Raw genomic sequence first — 20,758 nt, forward strand, 5'->3', positions numbered from 1 at the left:
TCTTACTTTGGGCTCTTACATATTGATATTCTCCTATTTATTTCCAAAACTTCCCTATACTATTAGATTTTTATATTCTATGTAATAACCAGCCTCTGAGATGACCCCCTGATGATTCTTTCCTTTTGGCAGTAACACTTCAATACTAAATAGGGCTGATCTATGTAATTAAATGGATATTGCAGGGGCTGGGGTTGTGGCTCAGTGGTAGAGCACTTATCTAGCATGTGTGAGGCACTGGGTTCAATCCTCAGCACCACATTAAAAATAAATAAATTAAATAAAGGTATTTTGTCCATCTACAATATATATATGTGTGTATATGTGTGTGTATATGTGTGTGTATATACACACACACACACATTTTTTTAAAAAATGGCTATTGCAGAAATGGCAGAATACAACTTCCAAGGATGGGTCATAAAAAACACTGTTTTTCACCTTGTTCTCTCTAGGATCACCCACTCTGGGGAAAGCCAACCATGAAAAAACTCAAATAGCCCTAAGGAAAGACACAGTGGTGAAGAACTGATACCTCTTGAAAAATGCCAGCACAAACATGCAAGCCATCTGAGTCATCCTAGAACTGGATTCTCCAGCCCTGTCAGGCTTTATAGCCCCAGCAAACATCTTGACTGCAACCTCACAAAATACCCTGACCCGGAACTACTTAGTTAAGTGGCTCCCAAATTTTTGCTACACAAAAACTGTTAGACGAGAAATGTTTATTACTGTTTTAAGCCACTAGGTTTTGGGGTGACTTGCTATACAACAATAGATAATTAATATAGCAAGCTAGATTTGAAAGACATTTTTGTAGTTATTAGATCATAAGTAACATCATTGATTTTTCTCAGACAAAGTAGTTCAAATTTTATTCCTATAATGAGTAAAAACTATGGAAAGAAATACTATGACATTCAAGTGACTTATTTGGCAATAATAAAGAAAATCAGGTTCCTATGTCAAAGTCACCAACAGTATGATTTAACTTAAATGTCTTTGAAAAGTCACACAGTCACACTCCTGAACTGGAACAGATCTGACAGAAGATTAAGTCAGCTTCTTCTCTATCAAAGGATCTTACCCTGATAATAAAATAAAACTTTAACAAAATGCTCTCTTGTACTAATTAAGTCTGTATAGCTCATTCTTACATTATTACAGTACCAGCTATGAAGTCTCTGAGGACAGACAGCAAAATAACCTCAACTTTTATAATCCACAGTATCTATCAAAGCACAAATTCAAAATGTTTACAAACCACACAGACTTTTTACTATTGTAAAAAATCTAAGTGTCTAAGATCACATTCTCAGCTAATTTTAAATGTCAGCTGTTATTTTTATTGAATTATTTTATAGCATTTCCAGATCATGAAATATCAAACTACAAAGTCCCTTTTCATTCCTCCCAATTTTCATTTATATTTTTCCTTTTTGTACAAAATTCGTGACTCTTTCATTTGCTAGATACAAGAGAAGTTCTTCATGTTTTTGCCTTCCAGCCCTCCTTAACATATAGTAAAGTTCATCCAGGTTAGTAAAGCATGTTGATTTTGCTCAAATAGAACAGCTGACACAACATAACATTCATTCTCATGCTCTTAGTAAAAGTTTGCCGTTTTCTCTGAAAGAAAACAAAAAATAATAAAAATATTCTGCAAAGTTATCTCCTATGTGATTATAAACATGATTTTTAAAAAATATTTTTAGAAGTTGATTAACCTTTATTTTATGCATTTATTTATATGCGGTGCTGATAATCGAACCCAGTGTCTCACACCTGCTAGGCAAGTGCTCTACCACTGAGCCACAACTCCAGACCCATATAATGGGTATCAGACCAGGTTTTAGTCAGCTTTTTCGCCAATGTGACCAAATGATGAGCAATTTTAGAGGAGGAAAGTTTATTTGGGGACTCATGGTTTCAGAGGTCTCAGGCCATAGATGGCCAACTCCGTTGCTTTGGGCCTGAGGAGGGGCTAAACACCATGGCAAAAGGATGTAGAGGAGGAAAACAGTTTAGGCCATGACAATCAGGAAGCAGAGAGAAAAAGAGAGAAAGAGAGATTTGCTCACTAGGTACAAAATATGCATCCCAAAGGAATACCCTCAGTAACCCATAGCCTCCAGTCATGTCCTACCTGCCTACAGTTACCAGCCAGTTAATCCCTATCAGTAGATTGATGCACTAGTTAGGTTAAGGCTGTTATAATCTTTCACCTCTAAATTTTCTTGCATTGTCTCATACAAGAGATTTTGGGGGATACCTCATATCTAAGCCATAACAGACCACTTCATTGCAAACCTTTAATAAACTAACCATTATCTATTGGCCAAATAATGTTTCCTACAAATATGCTACTGCATTACAATATATAAGATGTTTGTATTAATAAAATACTGTTTAATCAAATCTAAGATACTATTAATTATTAAGGGGTATCATAATTTTATGTACAATTAAACTATGACATCCAATATTAATGGTGTTTGGATATGGACGAGGGAAATGTGCCTCTTAGAATCTATGAAATAAAGTGACTCATTTTGTCACAATGTAGTTTCTGAGGCAATGGCGAGTTTTATTTCTGTAACAAAATACCTAAGGGTAAGAACTATATTTTTAAAAGAGATTTATTAAGATGGATTTATTTAGGAATGAATATGCTGGAGATGCAATAGTATGGAACTAGTACTACTGAGCTCTGGTAAAGATCTTCTGGTTACATCACAACATTGGCAGATGGTATCATGGTCAGAGTGCATATAAGAGGAAACAATCACATGGTGAGAAAGGAAGTCAGTAAATCAGCGAGGAGCCTGGCTAGCTCTTTTGATAATAACACTCTCATAGGAATTAATTAGCATCCTATGAGAATTGACATTAATCCCTACCAATGGTAGGATCCCAATAACCTAACCCCCTTTCTCTAGGCCACACCTCTTAAAAGTTCCAACATCTCAACACTACCACACTGGAGACTATGCCTTCAACACATAAACCTCTGAGGTCCAACCATATTCAAAACATACCAAATGAATTCTAAATGTCCATCTACAATCATTTGGTTTTCAAGAAAATGCATGACCCCAAAAAGAGGTTTGGTTATACAAAAAGATTGAGTATCAACATACTAAAACAAATATCCATTAAATATACAAAAAGTTATTTCCATGGCTATTTTTATTGATATAAAATAATAACTATAAAATGTATCAAGTCAGGCTTTCCTGTATTTCAGATATTATTACATCTAATTCTCACTATGGTCTTTTTTTAATATTTATTTTTTAGTTGTAGCTGGACACAATATCTTTATTTTATTTATTTTTATGTAGTGCTGAGGATTGAACCCAGGGCCTCGCAGGTACTAGGAAAGCACTCTACCACTGAGCCACAATCCCAGCCCCCTCACTATAATCTTGCAAGGTAAATATTATCCCCACTTTAGGCACTAGAAAACCAAGATTTGGAGAAATAAACTGGTTTTTTAAAAGTGTCATAGCCAGTAAAATGAAGAAAATGCAATTTAATCAACACATTTAGTTAAAATTAAAGCTACTTTATCACCTTCAAATATGAAGATCTCATATAACCTGAAAGAACTTTTTGTTTTATTCTATTCATTCCTAAAAGTTCATCCTATCTTCCTTACCATTAGTTGGACAAATTTATCAACAAAGAGTACCAATGTTTTGTCTCAACACCGGTAACCTCTTAAAATCTAAAAGAAAGCAAAAAACAACTGTGTTCTGAATTTATCAGCAAACTCTTTTTGTCATATCCAAATCAGTCAGTGTACTCATTTTTGAGAAACACTACTCAACATTTTAGAAATAAGACCCTGGCTCGAGGCAGATGAACAGGCATTTCACAGAAAGGCCTAGAATCTTGGCCTCTGCTGTCACAGATGCTAGGAATCCCAGAATAACCCAAAAAAAAAAAAATTGTAATCACACAGAGACAGTGCAATAAAAGGAAATTAAATTGAGATAATTTGTTTTTCTTGCCATGGTTGTAAGCCATCTAAGTTTTAGAGATATGCAGTAGCTGCTAGTGACATGTTGCTATTAAAATTATAATTTTGAGTAGCTAAAATTAAAAATTCAGTTCCTCTCTTTCATTAACCATATTTCAAGTACTTAAAAGCGACATAACTAATGGCCACATATTGGAAAATGAAGATTCAGAACATTTTCTGTATCTCAGAAAGCTCCATTATATTCTATAGTTTGTTTATCAAGAACACAGTAAGATTGCCAGTGATAAAACCTATAGTAGTCAAGTGCCTGGTCTGGTTTGATAGTAAAATAACATACTATTATTGCCTACAAGATATAGCCTAGAATGTGAATGCTAGGTACATTTCCCATTGTGAATTAGTAAACTGGCACATCACTCCGTTGTAAGCTTAATAACATTCAGTAAATCGCTTATTAAATACCTACAATATCACAATTGCTGAGACAGTTGGTCATTTACACTGTTCTACACATAGAATCTGAAGCTCAGAAAGGTCTTACATCTAACAGTAATAAAATCAGAATTCATATTAGTCTTTCAAAGTCCAACTAAACTCTAAAAGCAACATACAACATATTAAAAGATACATGCAGAGTTATGAAACAGTATGGACCCATACAGGTAGTAAAAAGAAACACAAGGCAGGGATCAGAGTTAGGAAGGTCTCAAAACAAAAAGAATGGCAGCACATTAAAAGCATCATACAGGGGCTGGGGATGCTCACTGGTAAAATACTTACCTGGCATGCATGGGGCCCTGGGTTCAAATCCCAACATGATGAAAATGAATAAACTCATTCATTCATTCATTCATTTATTTCTCCCTAACATGATGGGGGAAATGGTGTATGTGTGTGTGTGTGTGTGTGTGTGTGTGTTGTGTGTGTGTGTGTGTGTGTGTGTTATATCCAAGGAAAAAGATATCCCATCAAGAACCTGACCCATCCAAACACCATAGGACCTTGGCCAGACAACATTACATAAGCGGGTGCTTACCTCTCCCTTTCTAATCACATACTTAGTCACTTTCTGGTTATCATTCATCTTCCCTTGTATGTTGGTGGAAGGAACAGGGAAATAACTTGGTGATAAGAAAAACATTTGAGCCTAGAATGTGAATGCTAGGTACATTTCCCAGTGTGAATTAGTAAACTGGCACATCACTCCCTTGTAAGCTTAATAACATTCAGTAAATCACTTCTTAAATACTATTGCCCAAGCCCATCAATCTAGAGTCACTGAAAAGACCAATTCTAATCAGAATTTGAACCACAGTGAATTCACCAAGATAAAGATATTCTATGAGGCTTCTTGGAAGCCAGTGAAAGGATGTTCTCAACAATTGTGCTGATCTCAAATAGTACCTTTTATCCAAATTCCATGAGTATTTATTAGTCCCTGTAGCAAATGTTCTGACAGTTCTGACTACCAAATTTATTTTAAATCTATCCTTCCCCTTCAACTCTTCTCTTACCTCAATGGAACCACAGCACAGAAAACCTGCAAAATGATAAAAGATTGGAATCTGGAGCACAGGCCTTGGTTCATAATCTTGATTCCACCACAAACTAGTAGTGTGACCTTGCCTAACTACTTAAATGATATTTTTTATATAAAATGGGATATAAACATACATCAACAGGCCTATTGTAAGGATCACATTCATGTGAGTTACTAAATGTGACAAATGCTGGATGACTGTATCTACTACCTTCCTGACACCCAGTAACCATTCAAGAGATGCTATATATTGTTACTAACACATTTCACCAAATCTAAGATACTACTAGTAACTTACATCATTGTTGGATATATATACTTCTAAGAATGAAAAAAGTTTACCAACTTAACTATGACATAGCATTAATTGGAAGAAAATCTGATTTCAAATGTTAAAATGTGAAAAAGTACATATAAAAATCTATTAAAATTTTAATTTAAGCCTTCATTATCTTATGATATACTATTTGGTTTTTCTGTCTTTGATGTCGATCTCTCCAAAATCATACATCTTATTTTGAACTGATTCCTCTCCCTAATCTTTTATTTAAAACCCTCTATAGTTCACACCCAGAAAAATGTTTAAACTCCTTAACATAATATTCTAAGCCCTATCCCCCTGATCCTTCCAGCTCCTTTCCAACTTCATTCTGCTGGCTCTTCAACATATCCAGTGAACCAGATTGCCTTAACCATGTCTGGATATTTCCACATATACCTTTGCTCTTTCTGTCTAGACTGCCCCCAATGTCCTTTTTCCTCTTACCCATGTGATAGAATCACACTCAATCTCTAGTATCCAATTTATATATACCATTACTATAGATACTTCCAATATAAATGCTTTGCTTTCTAGGGCAAAATCAATTAGCTATTCCTCCATAACATAATTATAGTAAACTATGATCAAAAACCCAAAGTTAAGAATTCCTCTAATACAAGGACTAAACCTCACTTATTATCTCTCTACCACCTATCATGATTCAACAGTATAACAGCATGTTAACAACCCAGTCTATGAAATAAGACAAATCTGTGTTTGAATTCTGGGCTCTACCACTTACTAGTTATATGACTTTGGGTAGCTTAGTCTAAAACTCAGGGTCTTCTGAAAAGAGATAACAAAACCTAATTTAGAGGGTAAAGATTAAATGTAAAATGGCTGCCACGCAAGAACACCCAATAAACATTCATGAATACTTAATAAGCAGGTTTAATACATAGTCTGATATTCTCTAAATGTATTTGCCCTGACTTTGGCTTGGCAATTTAGGGTATAAGGGGTAACACATGTAGCCAGTGCTAAAAGTCAAACACAGGTGTATAACCAAGTGTATAACACAGGTGTATAACCAAATCTTCCTTTCACTGCTACCTGACTTCTCAAACCTTACCATAATTCCTTAGTTTTGTCTCCTCACTTAATATGTGTTTCTACTTGTGACCATACCTAAATAGAAGAATGGCTAATTCTATGTAGGTGAATAAAGAATAACACTGTTGGCATCTGAATCTCATAATTCACTCAGTCTTTTAATTAGCATACAGAAGAACCATTTTATATTGTTAATGTGATCTAATGGATGATTAGATTCAGATAAATGTATTAGTACAGAGTATTTGAGCAATCATTTACCAAAACATTCAAATCCCTACTGAGTCTTACAAAGAAAATTTATTCTTAAAACTTAAAAGCAAAGGAATGTTTATATGGCAGTAATATGCCTCAGTAAGGAATAGCAGTAAGCAGAAGGCCAATACCCCTATACCAGGTTTTGCTATCAGCTAATTTTAAGACTGACCACATATCTTGCCCTCTATAATTTATTCATCTATAAAACAAAGGGGTTGAGAAAGTCTTTTGCAATTCTAAAACTAACTGTAGAATTAAATATTAAATTTTCATTAGAAAATTGAAAAGAACTAAAATTAGATATACCCGAAAAATTCAAATAACTCACTTAAGCTATATTTAAGAATACACATCTGAATATCACCTGTTTAAAGAAAAGAATTCAAAGACACAGGCTATAATCAAAATGAATACAAGTTATAAATGACCTGGACAACTAATTGTGACCAAGACAACAGCTACATAACTGTTCTCATCTGGTTTTCTTACTACACACAAAAAGGTTAAGAACAATTTATTAACATGAACATACCCATAAGCAGAAATATTAGTCAAAATCAATAAAACCATTTTCCAAGAAAATCAACATTGAACACCCTAAAGGCCTCATTTCTCTCATATAAATAATGTTCCCAATCATTATGTAATGCCACTGAGCTCTATATAAGAAATAATTTTAATAGCAAATATATTGCTTTTACTATGTACCAGGTGTTGCTTTAAGAACTTTTCACATTTTAACCCATATAATCCTCACACCAGTCTCATAAGTACTGTACTATTATTTTTCCCATTTTACAGATGAGGAAATTGAGGTACAAAAAGGTTAAATGATTTGCCTGAAATCACTCAGCTAATAAGTTGGTAGAGCTGAAATATGAACACAGGTAGTCTAGATTTAGAGTCTGTTGTCTGAATGTGTTATCAACCTACTAACATATGCTATAAATTAATAAGCAATAAAATGAACCAGTGTGACTGTATTAATTCAACCACTAACTAGGCCACGTGACCTGATTCACTTAACCTATTTGACCTATATTTCCCATGAAAGTAAAAAAGGAAAATTGAGCTAAATATTCTCTGAAGTTCCTTATAGATCTGACATTCCATGACCTATAATCCTAAGGCCACAACTATAGTACAGCAACAGCTTTAACCACTGTTAGCTTCCTCTTTTCACCCTTATCACTACATCTCATTGCCTTTTTCTTATGTCTCATCCTCATAAGGTCCTCTATCAGTTGCTTGTTCAGTAATAGTTACTATGATAATCTTAAGGAAAATATAAGTCACAGAGGGGAAGTCTATCCTACTGACCACACTGTAACACCTTCCAAACCCTGCAGGCTGAGACCTGGAACTAAAAATAACCCAGCCATTATTGCACCATCCTACCAAACAGATGCTACAGAACAGTCAGTAGTGCTTGAGAACAGGTGGAACAGGCCTAAATGTATATATTTATAAAGAGATGGTTTATTTACTTTTTATAAAGCAGTATGATGTAGGACTTAATAGTAGGAGCTCTTACAATCTCATTCTACTGTCCACAATTAGCAGTATCAACATAATCAGTTACTTAATGGCTCTAAGACTCAGTCTCCCTCTTCTACAACAGTGATAACAACCTATATAAAAAGCTTGCATAAACAGCTTTAGTTCTTTTCTCAAAAATAAAAAATAAAAATAGGGCTGGGGTTGTGGCTCAGTGCTAGCGCACTCGTCTAGCACGTGTGAGGCACTGGATTCAATCCTCAGCACCACATTAAAAATAGAGAAATACATAAAATTAAGGTATTGTGTCCATCTACAACTAAAAACATATTTAATAAGTAAATAAAAATAATCGGCTGTTACTGCCACTACTACCACCACTGATATATTTACCATTCCTGTACAAAAGCAAGAGCTCTAAAGTCTGACAGATTTGATTTCAAATTCTGGCTCTACTTAGTTACTAGGTGTATAGCCTTGAGCAAATTAACTAATTTCTCTAAGTCTGGGTTACCTCCTCAAGTAAAATGAAGATAATATCTATCCTGCAGAACTGTTGTAAAGACTAAATGAAGATAACATAATGTAAAGCAGATGACACCTGGTTCCTAAGCACTCAATAAATATTATTTCTTTTCTCCTTAATGACAAGCTGACCACATTTCTACTAATTCCATTCAAAGAAAGGAAAGTAGAGTTAAGAATCAGATGAAATCCCGATAAGCCAACTTTTTTCTCTCTCTATTGTTCTTTGCTGTGGAAAAGGTATCAGAAAATCCTCTTGCTATGGTTTCTTTTATCTCTTATGGGATTCAAAGAACTAGAGAGGGATTTTTCATGGCATCTCCAAACTTCCCTTGGGATCCTCAAAACCCTCTCATGGAATCAAAGATGTCAAAAGTGTTTTCATAATAATACCACAACTTCATCTATTATGTTTCTACTGGCTGGTAAAACGTGCACTTGAATAATCTTGTGGGGTTTTTATTGTTGCTGCTATTGTTATTTAAAATGGTATTTGTATGTGTGTATGTTTGTTGTTGTTTGTGGTACTGGGAATCAAACCCAGGGTCTCAGACATGCTAGGTAAGCCCTCTACTACTGAGCTACATTCCCAACCCTGCTCTTGTGTTTTAAACATTTCTCAGTTTTAGTTTCTAATAGAGTATATATTAATAGACATTGAAATCCTCAGTATTTTTAAGAATTTCAAGTGGTTCTGAGAGGAAAGAATTTGAGAACCACTACTCTTACTGCTCTTAAAAAAAAAAAAAAAAAAGCCCACAAAGCACATACTCTGTGAAATTACAACTTTATCAATTTAGCCTAATAAGTAACTCACACAAAAATCTAAATATGTCCCACTTTCCTCTATGATTATATTCCAGTCTTTCAATCTTCAAAAAATCACTTGTCCACTAACCATCTGTGAAAAGTCAATATCAGAGCTATATCTTAGGATTTATCTCCACATTTCTAGCCTAAGGTCTTTATAATACTGCAGGACACCTTCAATAAAAGACTATTTTCTTAACATGTTAACCTTGTTGAGGGAGTCAGGTGCAGGTGGGGCACACCTATAATCCCAGCAACACAGGAGGCTGAGGCATGAGGATGGCAAGTTCAAGACCAGCTTCAACAACTTAGCGAGATCATGTCTCAAAATAATAAGGACTGGGGACATAGCTCACTGGTAGAGCACCCCTGGGTTCTATTCTCAGCAACAAAAATGAACAAACATTAATTTATTACAGAAAATTTGAAAACTGTTATGTTTACAAAATAAGATTATTTATATCTTCCTTTGGCCTCTATCAAATAAACAATTTTTAAAGGATTTTCTGATCTGTCTGAATATATACTATATTTGGTGACAGGAAGAATAGATGGCCATATTTCAATCTGACTAAACAAATCAGACTTCAAGATATATAAGCATCATTTACAATAGTGATCAAAATGTATCAACATATTCCAAGTCCCTATTCGACCATCTTCTCGTTCTACACCATTTTAAATTTTGGAAAACACCAAGTTGACTGAAATATAATACCAGAAAAACACACATGTATTTCATTTTTTCCTCTATTTTTTAAGGTTATGGGAGAGCCAGAATCTATCAGCCTATATAGTAAACAATAAAGTTCTATAAATATTTGTTGAATGAATAAATGATTTTTAAGATTTTTGTTTGTGAACTTTGTGTACTTGGCTTTTTTTTTGCATTTACTAGTAAGAAAAGATCTGAAAAAGCAAATACACTGGGCAAGAGAACCCTAGTAACTTTTAACTCTCTCTCAATCCTAAAAAACGATTCAACATCAGGCAACCCATAAACCATTTTTGGTTAATCTTGGGCAACATCTTCCAATCTTCTATTACGGCACATGCCTACCCATTTTTTTTAAAATTTTATTATGCACCTCCAGTATATGTATATCTATTTATAACTTACACCCATCTACAACTGTGTATGCTATAAAACAAAGAATTTTAAATTTTTTTAGTTGTGGTTGGACACAATATATTTATTTTATTTATTTATTTTTATGTGGTGCTGAGAATGGAACCCAGCACTTCGGACGTGCTAGGCGAGCACTCTACCACTGACCACAGCCCCAGCCCAAAATAAAGAATTTTTAAGTTAAAAGTTTTACAAAGATGAAACAAGGATAAAATAATTTTTATCTTTCATTCACAAATAGTACAAAAATACTTTATATCTAAGAGATTATCAAAGTATTTCAAAGGTCTAATTCAAAATTCAAGTCCATTTTGAACTTAATTATAATGGATACGAACTGAAAACTAGACCTTACAAGGCAGAATATTCACAATATATAACACAGAGTGGAGTTAACTGTGGATGACAGTGGATGTAACTTTATTTCAGAGTTATCCTAATGTCTTCATAATTTTGAAATTTCTCAGTAAACTTAGCATTAAAATGTTCTTGTTTATATCTGTAATTCGGATGACCAAAAGCTGGTACTAGAAATAGAACTGTCAGTTCTGTTATTGTCTTCTTGTTTACTAGTGCTTGGTATTATTGATATTATTATTTTGGCTTCCTTTTTTTTGTTGTTGTTGTTGTTGTTGTTGTAGTTGGACACAATACCTTTATTTATTTTTATGTGGTTCTGAGGATGGAAACCTAGTGCCTCACACATGCTAGGCAAGCACTCTACCATTGAGCTACATCCCCAGCCCTTGTTTTGACTTCTTTACAGGGACTTTTTAAGTTTTGTCCACTTCATAAGGTTAGTTTGGTTAAAACTTAATAATATTTATATATTAACTTAATTAGGCTCCCATTACTGGATTAATTGCTATCTGCTTGCTGAAAGAGAACAAGTAAGAAAAACATGGGCAATCCTGTTTCCCTCAGAATTCTTGTGTATAGGTTCCTTAGCAAGAGTACTACATCAATCCACTTGCTAAATATTAGTGAAATTTTATTTCTTCCTTTCCATATGCATAAAAATAAATAAAATGAACAGTTCTAATACTATCTTATTTTATTCCATGGAGGTACTGTGTATACTGCTTTGGGGCCTTCAACTCAAATATACCTGAAATCACTTGCATGACTCGATCATTCTCTCAAATACCTTCCAGAACAGGACGAAGTTTGAAGCCAGGACTAATTTTCCATGGTCACCTCAGGTCAAATAAGATTCTTAGGTTCTTATGATCTGGGCCTTCACCCAAAAGTTGATCCAAAACCAACCTTCAGGGATGGATGGACAAGGATAATCTTACTAGCATACTCACCCTCGCATACAATGATAATAAAGAACAGTTACAGCTTCCTATCTCTACAACATTCATTCACTCATGTAAGAAACATTTATAAATGCCAGACATCTCACTACCATAGTCATTTACAAGTGTTATCTTAAATATACTATACTGTACTTTCATTTGCAGAAGTGCCTTAGAGAAAAAGTATGGCTTGTGCCCCATCGGGTGGCCAAACTGGAAATTTCAAACAAGTTCCAGCAAGGCAAGTTAACCCTAACTAATCAACATAATACCTTTGAGAAATTGAAGCCTGCAACACAACTGGCCTCATGGGAGAGTTCTATAATTGAAAATCATAATGTTATTTCAATGTTTCCTTATATTTAAAAATAAGAAAGTACAGTTTATGCAGGATCTCTCCTTTCCCAAATCCTGCAATTAAAAAAAAAAAAAAAAAAAAAAAAAAAGACCAGCCTTTTTTAAGTTAAAAGTTAAAAGAGTTTCATTGGGTTAGCTTTCTATTCAAAGATCAAAACCTCATCAAAAAAAAAATTAAAGGGTATTTATTAACTTAAGAAGATGATTTATAAAACAATCCTTTAAGTTCTACCCTTTCATGAAACAAACATGATTAAACTATAATAAAGCACAAAAATTTAAAGTTAGATGGGTCCTTAGATAATAAGAGTCTGTGAGCTTAGAAACCATCAAGTTTAGTTCTCTTAGCATTATAGATGAACCTTAATCAAGCCAGTGAGAAAGTGATTAAATCAGGGTTACACAGCTAGTGACCTGACTCCCAATGCTTATACATCTAAAGCCAAAGAGACTAGGGGTGTGTGTGTGTGTGTGTGTGTGTGTGTGTGTGTGTTGGGGGAGGGGTGCGCATGGTGCTGCATGATTGGGGGCAGTGCGCATAGTGGGGTGGGGGTGCCATACACTAACCAAATAGCTGAACCTCTTTGGACCTAAGTTTTCTTGCCTGGAAAAACAAAGAGGTAAACAATCTTTCAATTCCCTTTCAGCTCTAAAATTCTGTAATGTAAAGGCCTCATCATTTTATTATCTTACACAACTACAGTATACACTGGGGAAAAAAAAAAATTCTGGATTCCTGAGAAACCAAAAAAGCACAGGACCCTAGGGAAGAAAACAAGTCAGCCACTTAAGTCACCAAATATGTTTGCTTCTTTTGCTAATATTCTGTAAAATATTAACATGGTCATACTAGTCTATTTGGATGAAACTGGTCTAAGTTAATTTTGATTAATCTATTACAGAGCTCTAAAAAACACAATCGCTGATTCTAAATCAAAAAAGTCTGATAAAAACATATTCGTGTGTGTGTTTGTGTGTGTGTGTGTGTGTGTGTGTGTGTGTGTGTTGCTGGGGATTGAACTCTGCATGTGAGGTAAGTACTCTACCAACTGAACTATATCCCCAGCCCTCTATTTTATATGTTGAGATGTATAATCAAATATATTGCTGGGAAACAGATAGTCTCTGCTCATTTATGTTGTTTCTTCATAAAAATTATTCACAAATGCAAATAGATTTTCTTTACATGGTTTCTTCATGTTGTTCTATTCTTTTATGCTTTTATGCTTATTATTTTCCTATTAAGACTAATCCATGAACTCCACATTTTAAATTACAAACTTTAATAATTTCAGGATATTGAAGGGCTACAATTGTTAATAATTTTAACAATCCATTAAAAGTGTGGTGATGCATGCCTATAATATTAGCTACTCAGGAGGCTGAGATAGGAGGAGCACAAGTTCAAGACAGCCTAGCCATCTTAGTGAGATCCTATCTCAAAATAAAATAATCTAGGGATATAGCTTGGGGGTAGAAAACTTGCCTACCATGTGTGAGGCCCTGGGTTTGACCCATCCTCTCTCACACACAAAATAGTTAAGTAAAAAACTTACGAAATAGAAGAGACCTTGAGAACTTCTGGTCCTATACTCATTTTTTTAATAGAAAAGAGTTCTGGAAAGACAAAAAGATTGTCCCAGGGTCTCAAGGCTAACAAACACAAGAACTAGCACTTATTATGCCGCCATGTATATAAAATGTTGTATATAACTATTACATAAAATTATAGTTGTGAACAAAATTTTTAGCTTCTATCTAAAGCTCTGCTTAATTCAAGTAATATTTAAAATAGTAAGATGACATAAAAACCAAAGAAGCTGAATAGGTCACATTGGTTCACAGCACTAGAAAGCAGCCTAGGCTAGAAATCAAGAGTAGTATACCAAAATGTCATCACCAGTGCCTGAAAAACAAATCCAAGTGTCTGTTCTACTAAATGTGTTTTAGGAGCATCATGTTCAGACATGAGAAAGTACGTATCACTGAATTATGAGAAGGTCCTTTTCTCTAGCCAAGTCCTTTTTCCCTAAACTTTTAAGCTGCTCACATTCCTGGAACCTATAAATGTGCTCACTCATATCCCTTTATTGTTTTTAAAGGAACAGCATCAACTCTTCAGAAACAATACAACACAAAGATTCCAACCCTCTACAAATTTCTCTAATGACTTCAATTAAAAGAAAAATGCCCCTTATTTAATTTTGCCTATTAAACAATAAGTTTTTCCAGGACAGGAGTCACACAGTAGGAACTCTCTATAGAATCAAATTTCAAGTAATTATAACTGAAAGCAAATTATCCACAATATGTGAATTTAAAAAAAAAATACAATTCGCCTCAGAAAGATAATGCAGTCACACATAAGCTCAAGAATTTTGTCCCTATGTGTCCAACCAAGAGTAATCATTTAGAAATAGCATCCAAATGGAATATGTGAATGAGGTTACTCTAGGTACAAAGCTGACATTACAAATCAAGAGTTAATTCCATTTTCAAACTAAATCTTTTGCTTCTCCTTTTGGCTCCAGATATTCCAAATTAATTCTATGAAACAGTGAAGTGTTGAAATACTTAAAATGAATCACAGAATATCCAGCTACTGTAACTTCTGCTCAAATCAAGCATTCCACACTATGTAACAAGAATAAGCTGTGGTTCAGCATACTCATGTCCTAAGCCTCTATGAAGAACTGGCAGTGGTGCTGAAAATTACTACTAGAAAGATGGAAGACCAATAATACCCTTCTTTCAATAAAATTCATCATCTGGACTCTAGCCAAGGTTTTAAAACTAACCGAACATATTACAAACAATAAATCAACAACTCTACAGATGGAAGTGTTAGCCCCTTCTCTTACAAAATGTGGTCACAAAACACTACAACAAAATTAAGTGACAAGAAGGCATTGATAATGCTAGAGCATTCTTTTCTGACAATTATCAAATACTCTGTTATAAGTAAATTTAAAATCTTTAAGATTCTGTTTAACCTACCTACATCTTTTTATCTATCTTCTTCAATTATTAAAATGAATAAATGAACTCACTGCTGTTACCTAAACATCTTATTATTAAACTTATATAAAAATTAAATAGAAAACTAAAATAGTTCGATTCATAAAATCTGGCTAGTATATATGTATTCATATTGATTTTATACTCTTTGTTCCTGCACATAACATAAATGTGAATTCCTGGAGGTTACAGATAAGTCTTTCTCTATCCAGGAGCTGAACTAGCTACTGAGAATAAGCTATTGCAATGCTTAAAGCCCTTCAGGTATCTTACCTTCTAAATATATAAATATATTCTAAACATATAAATGGTTTCATTATCTTTACTTTTTCCTGTATTGACATAGGTTCCTTATCACTAATGAATACCTTCCAGGAGCTGTTATCACAGAATCTGGGAGGAAAGGGGATCATAATTTCTGTAATACATAGGTAAGATACAGTGTTTACAATGTAGTAATAATCTCCCTAGCTAACAAAAACAGCAGACAAACTGAAATTTTTATATAATTTTTCCTCCCTCCTCATTCTTCCCTTCATCCAAAACAACCTAAGAGCCCAAACCAAAGATGTGTGATTACTCTGTACACTTCATGCAATCAGTAAAAAGACAAGCCACTGTCTTAACAAAACCGAATCTCTGGTTACAATACGTTTGTAAACTATAACCACTGCATTTGTGATATACATTTAAACCAAGTTTCAATCCTGTTACAAAGCCTTTGTCAACATTGGCCAAGTGGGGGAAAGCCCAAGCACTCCGCTCGGTGGAATGAAGGAAATCAGTGGAGGGGCTAATCTCAGAAAAGCAGGATTCCTTGGTGAGAGGTGAGCGGAGTGAAACCTAACCTTGTCGAGGGGGCGCTCGCCCAGGGTGGGGACAAGAGGTCAGGGTGAGCCGGGAGGAGGTTAGCGCGGAACCGCGGCAACCCGGGGCTGCCCTCTCACCGCGACTCCCCCACCTGCGGCTCGCCCTCCCACTAGCCTGCCCCGGCCCCGGCCCGGGCTGTGCCCTTCCTCCCGCCGCCGCCAGCATATCCGTTACCCCGGCGGCAGCGGGCTGCGGGGGAGGGGAAGGACAGCGGGGCCGGCCGCGGCGGGGATGCCGCAGTGGCTCCCCGCAGCAGCGGGTCAAAGTCCGCCCGGGCGCAGGGAGGCAGCAGGCGCGGAAGGCAGCGGTGGAGGTCAGGACTGGCGAGATGGTGGCCCCTCGGAGTCCTCCCACACCCCGGCCGCCGCCGGTACCTCATACTGGATGTACTGCTTCCTCCACTCGGGAGTGATGTGCGCGGAGAGGTGCTCGGCGAACTTCATTCTGCCGTTTCCCCCTCACTCCCACCCGGGTCCAGCAGCTACAGGCGGCGGCGGCGGCGGCAACAGCAACTCCGACTCCTCCCCACATGGGCCCCGGCGCGGCGCGGCTCTGCGCTTCTCTCCTCCTCCGCCGCCGCCGAGGTCTCCTCAGAGCCGCCCTCCCGCCATCTTCCTCCTCCTCTCCATAGCCCCGCCCCGCCCCGCCCTCTAGACGTCATCGCCATGGTAACCGCCTACGCCGCACCGACGAAGGGGCAGGGTAGGGGGCGGAGCTTGGGTGAGTTCCTTAATTCTCCGCCCCTTCTGGGCCGGACGTACTGGAGGCACCTCCCCTGACCTCTTCCGTCTGGCTCTCGTTGGCCTACAGCTGCTCTGTGCCGCCTGCCTGCGAAGCATCAGTGTTGTTATTGTAATTAATATTAATACTGTAGCAACAGTAATCCACGCAAGACGTTTATATTTGCAAAGAAAGAACTGTGCAAATGTTTTTCTATTTTAATACGTATTCTTCATAAAACCCTCAAGGATGGATTTGCATTAATCCAAATTGAGTAGTTAAAACAGGTAAGGGCCAAATGTATTTAAAGAAACAGTATTATGTATGCTCAAAAAATGCTTGTTGAATTTAAAAACAATACCAAAAAGTGCATGATGCTTCCGAATTTCAGTGTAATTTTTAGTCCCAGGGCTACCAAAAAGCTAGTAATAACCTGGATCCAACCAGTACTGGGGACACCAACTAGATCTGTAACTGAGCTTCCTGGATGGTTGGGAGTGAGGGTTAAGATGAAAACTGATGCTGGGAGGAAAGAGAATTCCATAGAAGTACAGTATCTAGCCCACCCCTAGTGAGACCAGAATTGGCCCAGCCACCTAATTCCCAGGCTTAACTGTGTCCCTGGGAAACACAGGGAAGAGATCACTCGTGCAGTTCAGCACTACATTGAATGTGGGAGTGATTGTCCAGAAGGGCCTTATTTGAGACAGAAACCCAGGTCCCGCCCTGGGTGGAGGAACCCTGGATAATATAATAGTTAACATTTATTGGACACTGTCCCTGTAACCACTGCTCTAAACCCCTTACATGTACTTTGACTTTTAATTCTCACAATTTTAATGAGACCCAAGATTTACTAGGAGGGTATTGTGCCTGGAACAATATCCTGAGATATAAATCCTTGCTATTGGCTTCTTCCACCACCTCCTCCATGTATCTTTCCCCTTTCTCCCCCACTAATTTATGCCAGTGGGAGTTCTGCAATTGTTTCCTCAGGGGAAAGATGAGGCATGATGGAAAATAGGCATAGGCTTTGAGTCTTTCTGGGTTTTTATTATTCAAAAGCCTGACTCTCTAGTGAAAGAGTAATGAAGGACAAAAACAAGAAGAAAAAGATGAGGAGAAGAAGCATGAAGTCTCCCCTCACTTTAGCCTCGTATTGCCCCCCCCACACACACTATAAAAATTCCCTTCTACTGGGGGTGAACATCCTGGGACACAGGCAAAAGAGAGAGCTAAGCTACCAGGATGGAGGCACACCACAAAAGGAAAATGACTGCCTGGTGTCGTTTTCTGTCAGAAGACAGAACAAGGCCAGCAACAAGAGAGATTCTTGGGCCTTTAGTCAGATATGACCTAAAATGTGGACTCTTTACAGCAACCTTTATAGACCATGGCACACTGCACCCAGCAGTATAATATCTGCATGCCTTAATTTCACACAGATCTGTGGCTCAATCAAGGGAAAAAGGAAATCCTCAATATTAGCTCTAAAGCCAATAATTCTTATTTTTTCTCATACCTAATCCAGAGCCCTGCCACCGATAGACATGAAAATTATAATTTATCCACAAGTAAATTTAGTAAGAATATTCCTTATTCCTAGCAATATTTCAGATATCTCACAACAAAACCATCAAATAACATGAATGGTTTTTATCGAATACCCACTCTCTGCAGAGCATCATGCCTCATGCTATGAAAGACTATCCACATAGTTTTACTTGAATCAGAAGAGCTTTTTGTTTAGACTTCCATTTTTGAATAGGCAAATAATTATTCATTTGATAAAACTTTATTAAGTACTATAATATTACAGTTATTCTACTTTGGGAATGAAGGACAGTTTGAAAACGTTTAAGATTCTGTCTTTTTCCTTGGAGGAAATCACAATCTAGTCAAATGGTGGGCATATAGATCAACAGCTAGGCTACTATGTGATACATTCTGTAATTGCTTCAGCAAACAAATGTCCAGGTGACCATAAAGTAAACAATGGTATCACAGGGAAGGTGATTTTGAAATCCAGGCTTAGACAAAAATTTGACAAGGAAAGGGACACCTCAAAGATCTCAAAAACAAAAGGTAAGATGCCAGGAATGTGAAAAGACTTAACAAGAAACCCAGGCACAGTAGTGCATGCCTAGAATCCCAGCAACTTGGGAGACTGAGGGAGGAGGATCGAAAGTTCAAAGCCAACCTCAGCAATTTGGCAAGGTCCTATTGTCTCAAAATAAAAAGGGCTGAGGATGTAGCTCAGTAGTTAAGTGCCCCTGGGTTCAATCCCTGGTAACAAAAAAAGAATGACAAGAAGTTATCTGACTAGAATATCATTTAAGGTAGCAAAATTTCCCCTCCTCAGTGAAACTTTTCCTACTCTGTCCCTTTCCCCAGTCTGGCTCCTACATCACCCTACTGTATTCCCTTCAATATATTGTCATTAATAATCTGTATCAGACCATGCACTCCTTGAAGACAAATTGCATATTTTTCTTGTCTACAATTTAGTATACTGCCTGGCACTCAAGCATTCAATAAGTGTTGAAGGAACAAGGGAAAGGAGGAAGAAAAGAAAAAAGGGAAGAAGGGAAGGGCAGACCACATGGAGGGAAGTTGCAAGAAATGTGAATTAGAACAAAATTGTGAAGGAATCGATTGGCATAGGCATAGAGGTCTTTGAAGAAGTTTAAATGGTAAGCGACTAATGCAGGCTTGGGAAAGCGGTACATATAGTGTAACTTTCTAGTTTTGAACACTGACTCTGGTAATAGACAGACCTGAGTTAAAATTCTAAATCTGGCATTTACAAGCTTTGAGACTTGGTCAAAGTTCATTAACTCTTAAAGTCCCAGTTTCCTTGTCTCTCAAATGGGGACTAGTACACCTCCCTTGCTGATTATTTTAAGGATTAAATGAAATTATGCATATAAAGCATTTAGCATGATGACTGGCCCCTAATTGAACATTTGATAACAAGTAGCCCCTCAAAAACTTCTGTCAGCTGTGTGATGGATACATGAGAGTTGGGACAAACCCAAGATCAGTTTATTCATAAGCACTCACTATGTAGGAGGTGCTGGCCTAATAACTTTGCAAATGCAAACTTTGTTTAATCCTCACAAGAACCCTCAGTGGTAGCTACTATCATTATCTTCATTTTAGGGTTGAGTAAACTCAGAAAGAGAAGTTATGCATCTTGCACATGATCACCTACCTAGCAGGTAGTACACCTGGGTTTGAACCCCGGCAACTCAACTCCAGGGTCCTTGGTCTTGAACACTACATTATGTGATTGTTGATGTAACAACTCAGGTCCATCATGGTAATGAACTGAAGGAGATGTGACATATGACTCTAATGACACTGTAGA

General features: G+C 36.6%; 1 protein-coding gene and 1 long non-coding RNA gene across 2 annotated transcripts in view; one reads left to right on the forward strand and one right to left on the reverse strand.

The window, feature by feature from the left end:
- XPR1 (xenotropic and polytropic retrovirus receptor 1) overlaps positions 1–17,310 on the reverse strand; it is a 182,757-nt gene extending 165,447 nt beyond the window's left edge. The window contains exon 1 of the mRNA XM_081297506.1: positions 17,043–17,310. Coding sequence (XP_081153632.1) covers positions 17,043–17,111 — 69 coding nt within the window. The 5' untranslated portion in view covers positions 17,112–17,310. The remainder of the gene's footprint in view (positions 1–17,042) is intronic.
- LOC308650944 overlaps positions 1–20,758 on the forward strand; it is a 902,096-nt gene that overhangs the window by 395,785 nt on the left and 485,553 nt on the right. The window lies entirely within an intron of this gene.

This window comes from Spermophilus citellus, assembly GCF_964194105.1.
Source record: "Spermophilus citellus genome assembly, chromosome: 6".
Taxonomy (NCBI): domain Eukaryota; kingdom Metazoa; phylum Chordata; class Mammalia; order Rodentia; family Sciuridae; genus Spermophilus; species Spermophilus citellus.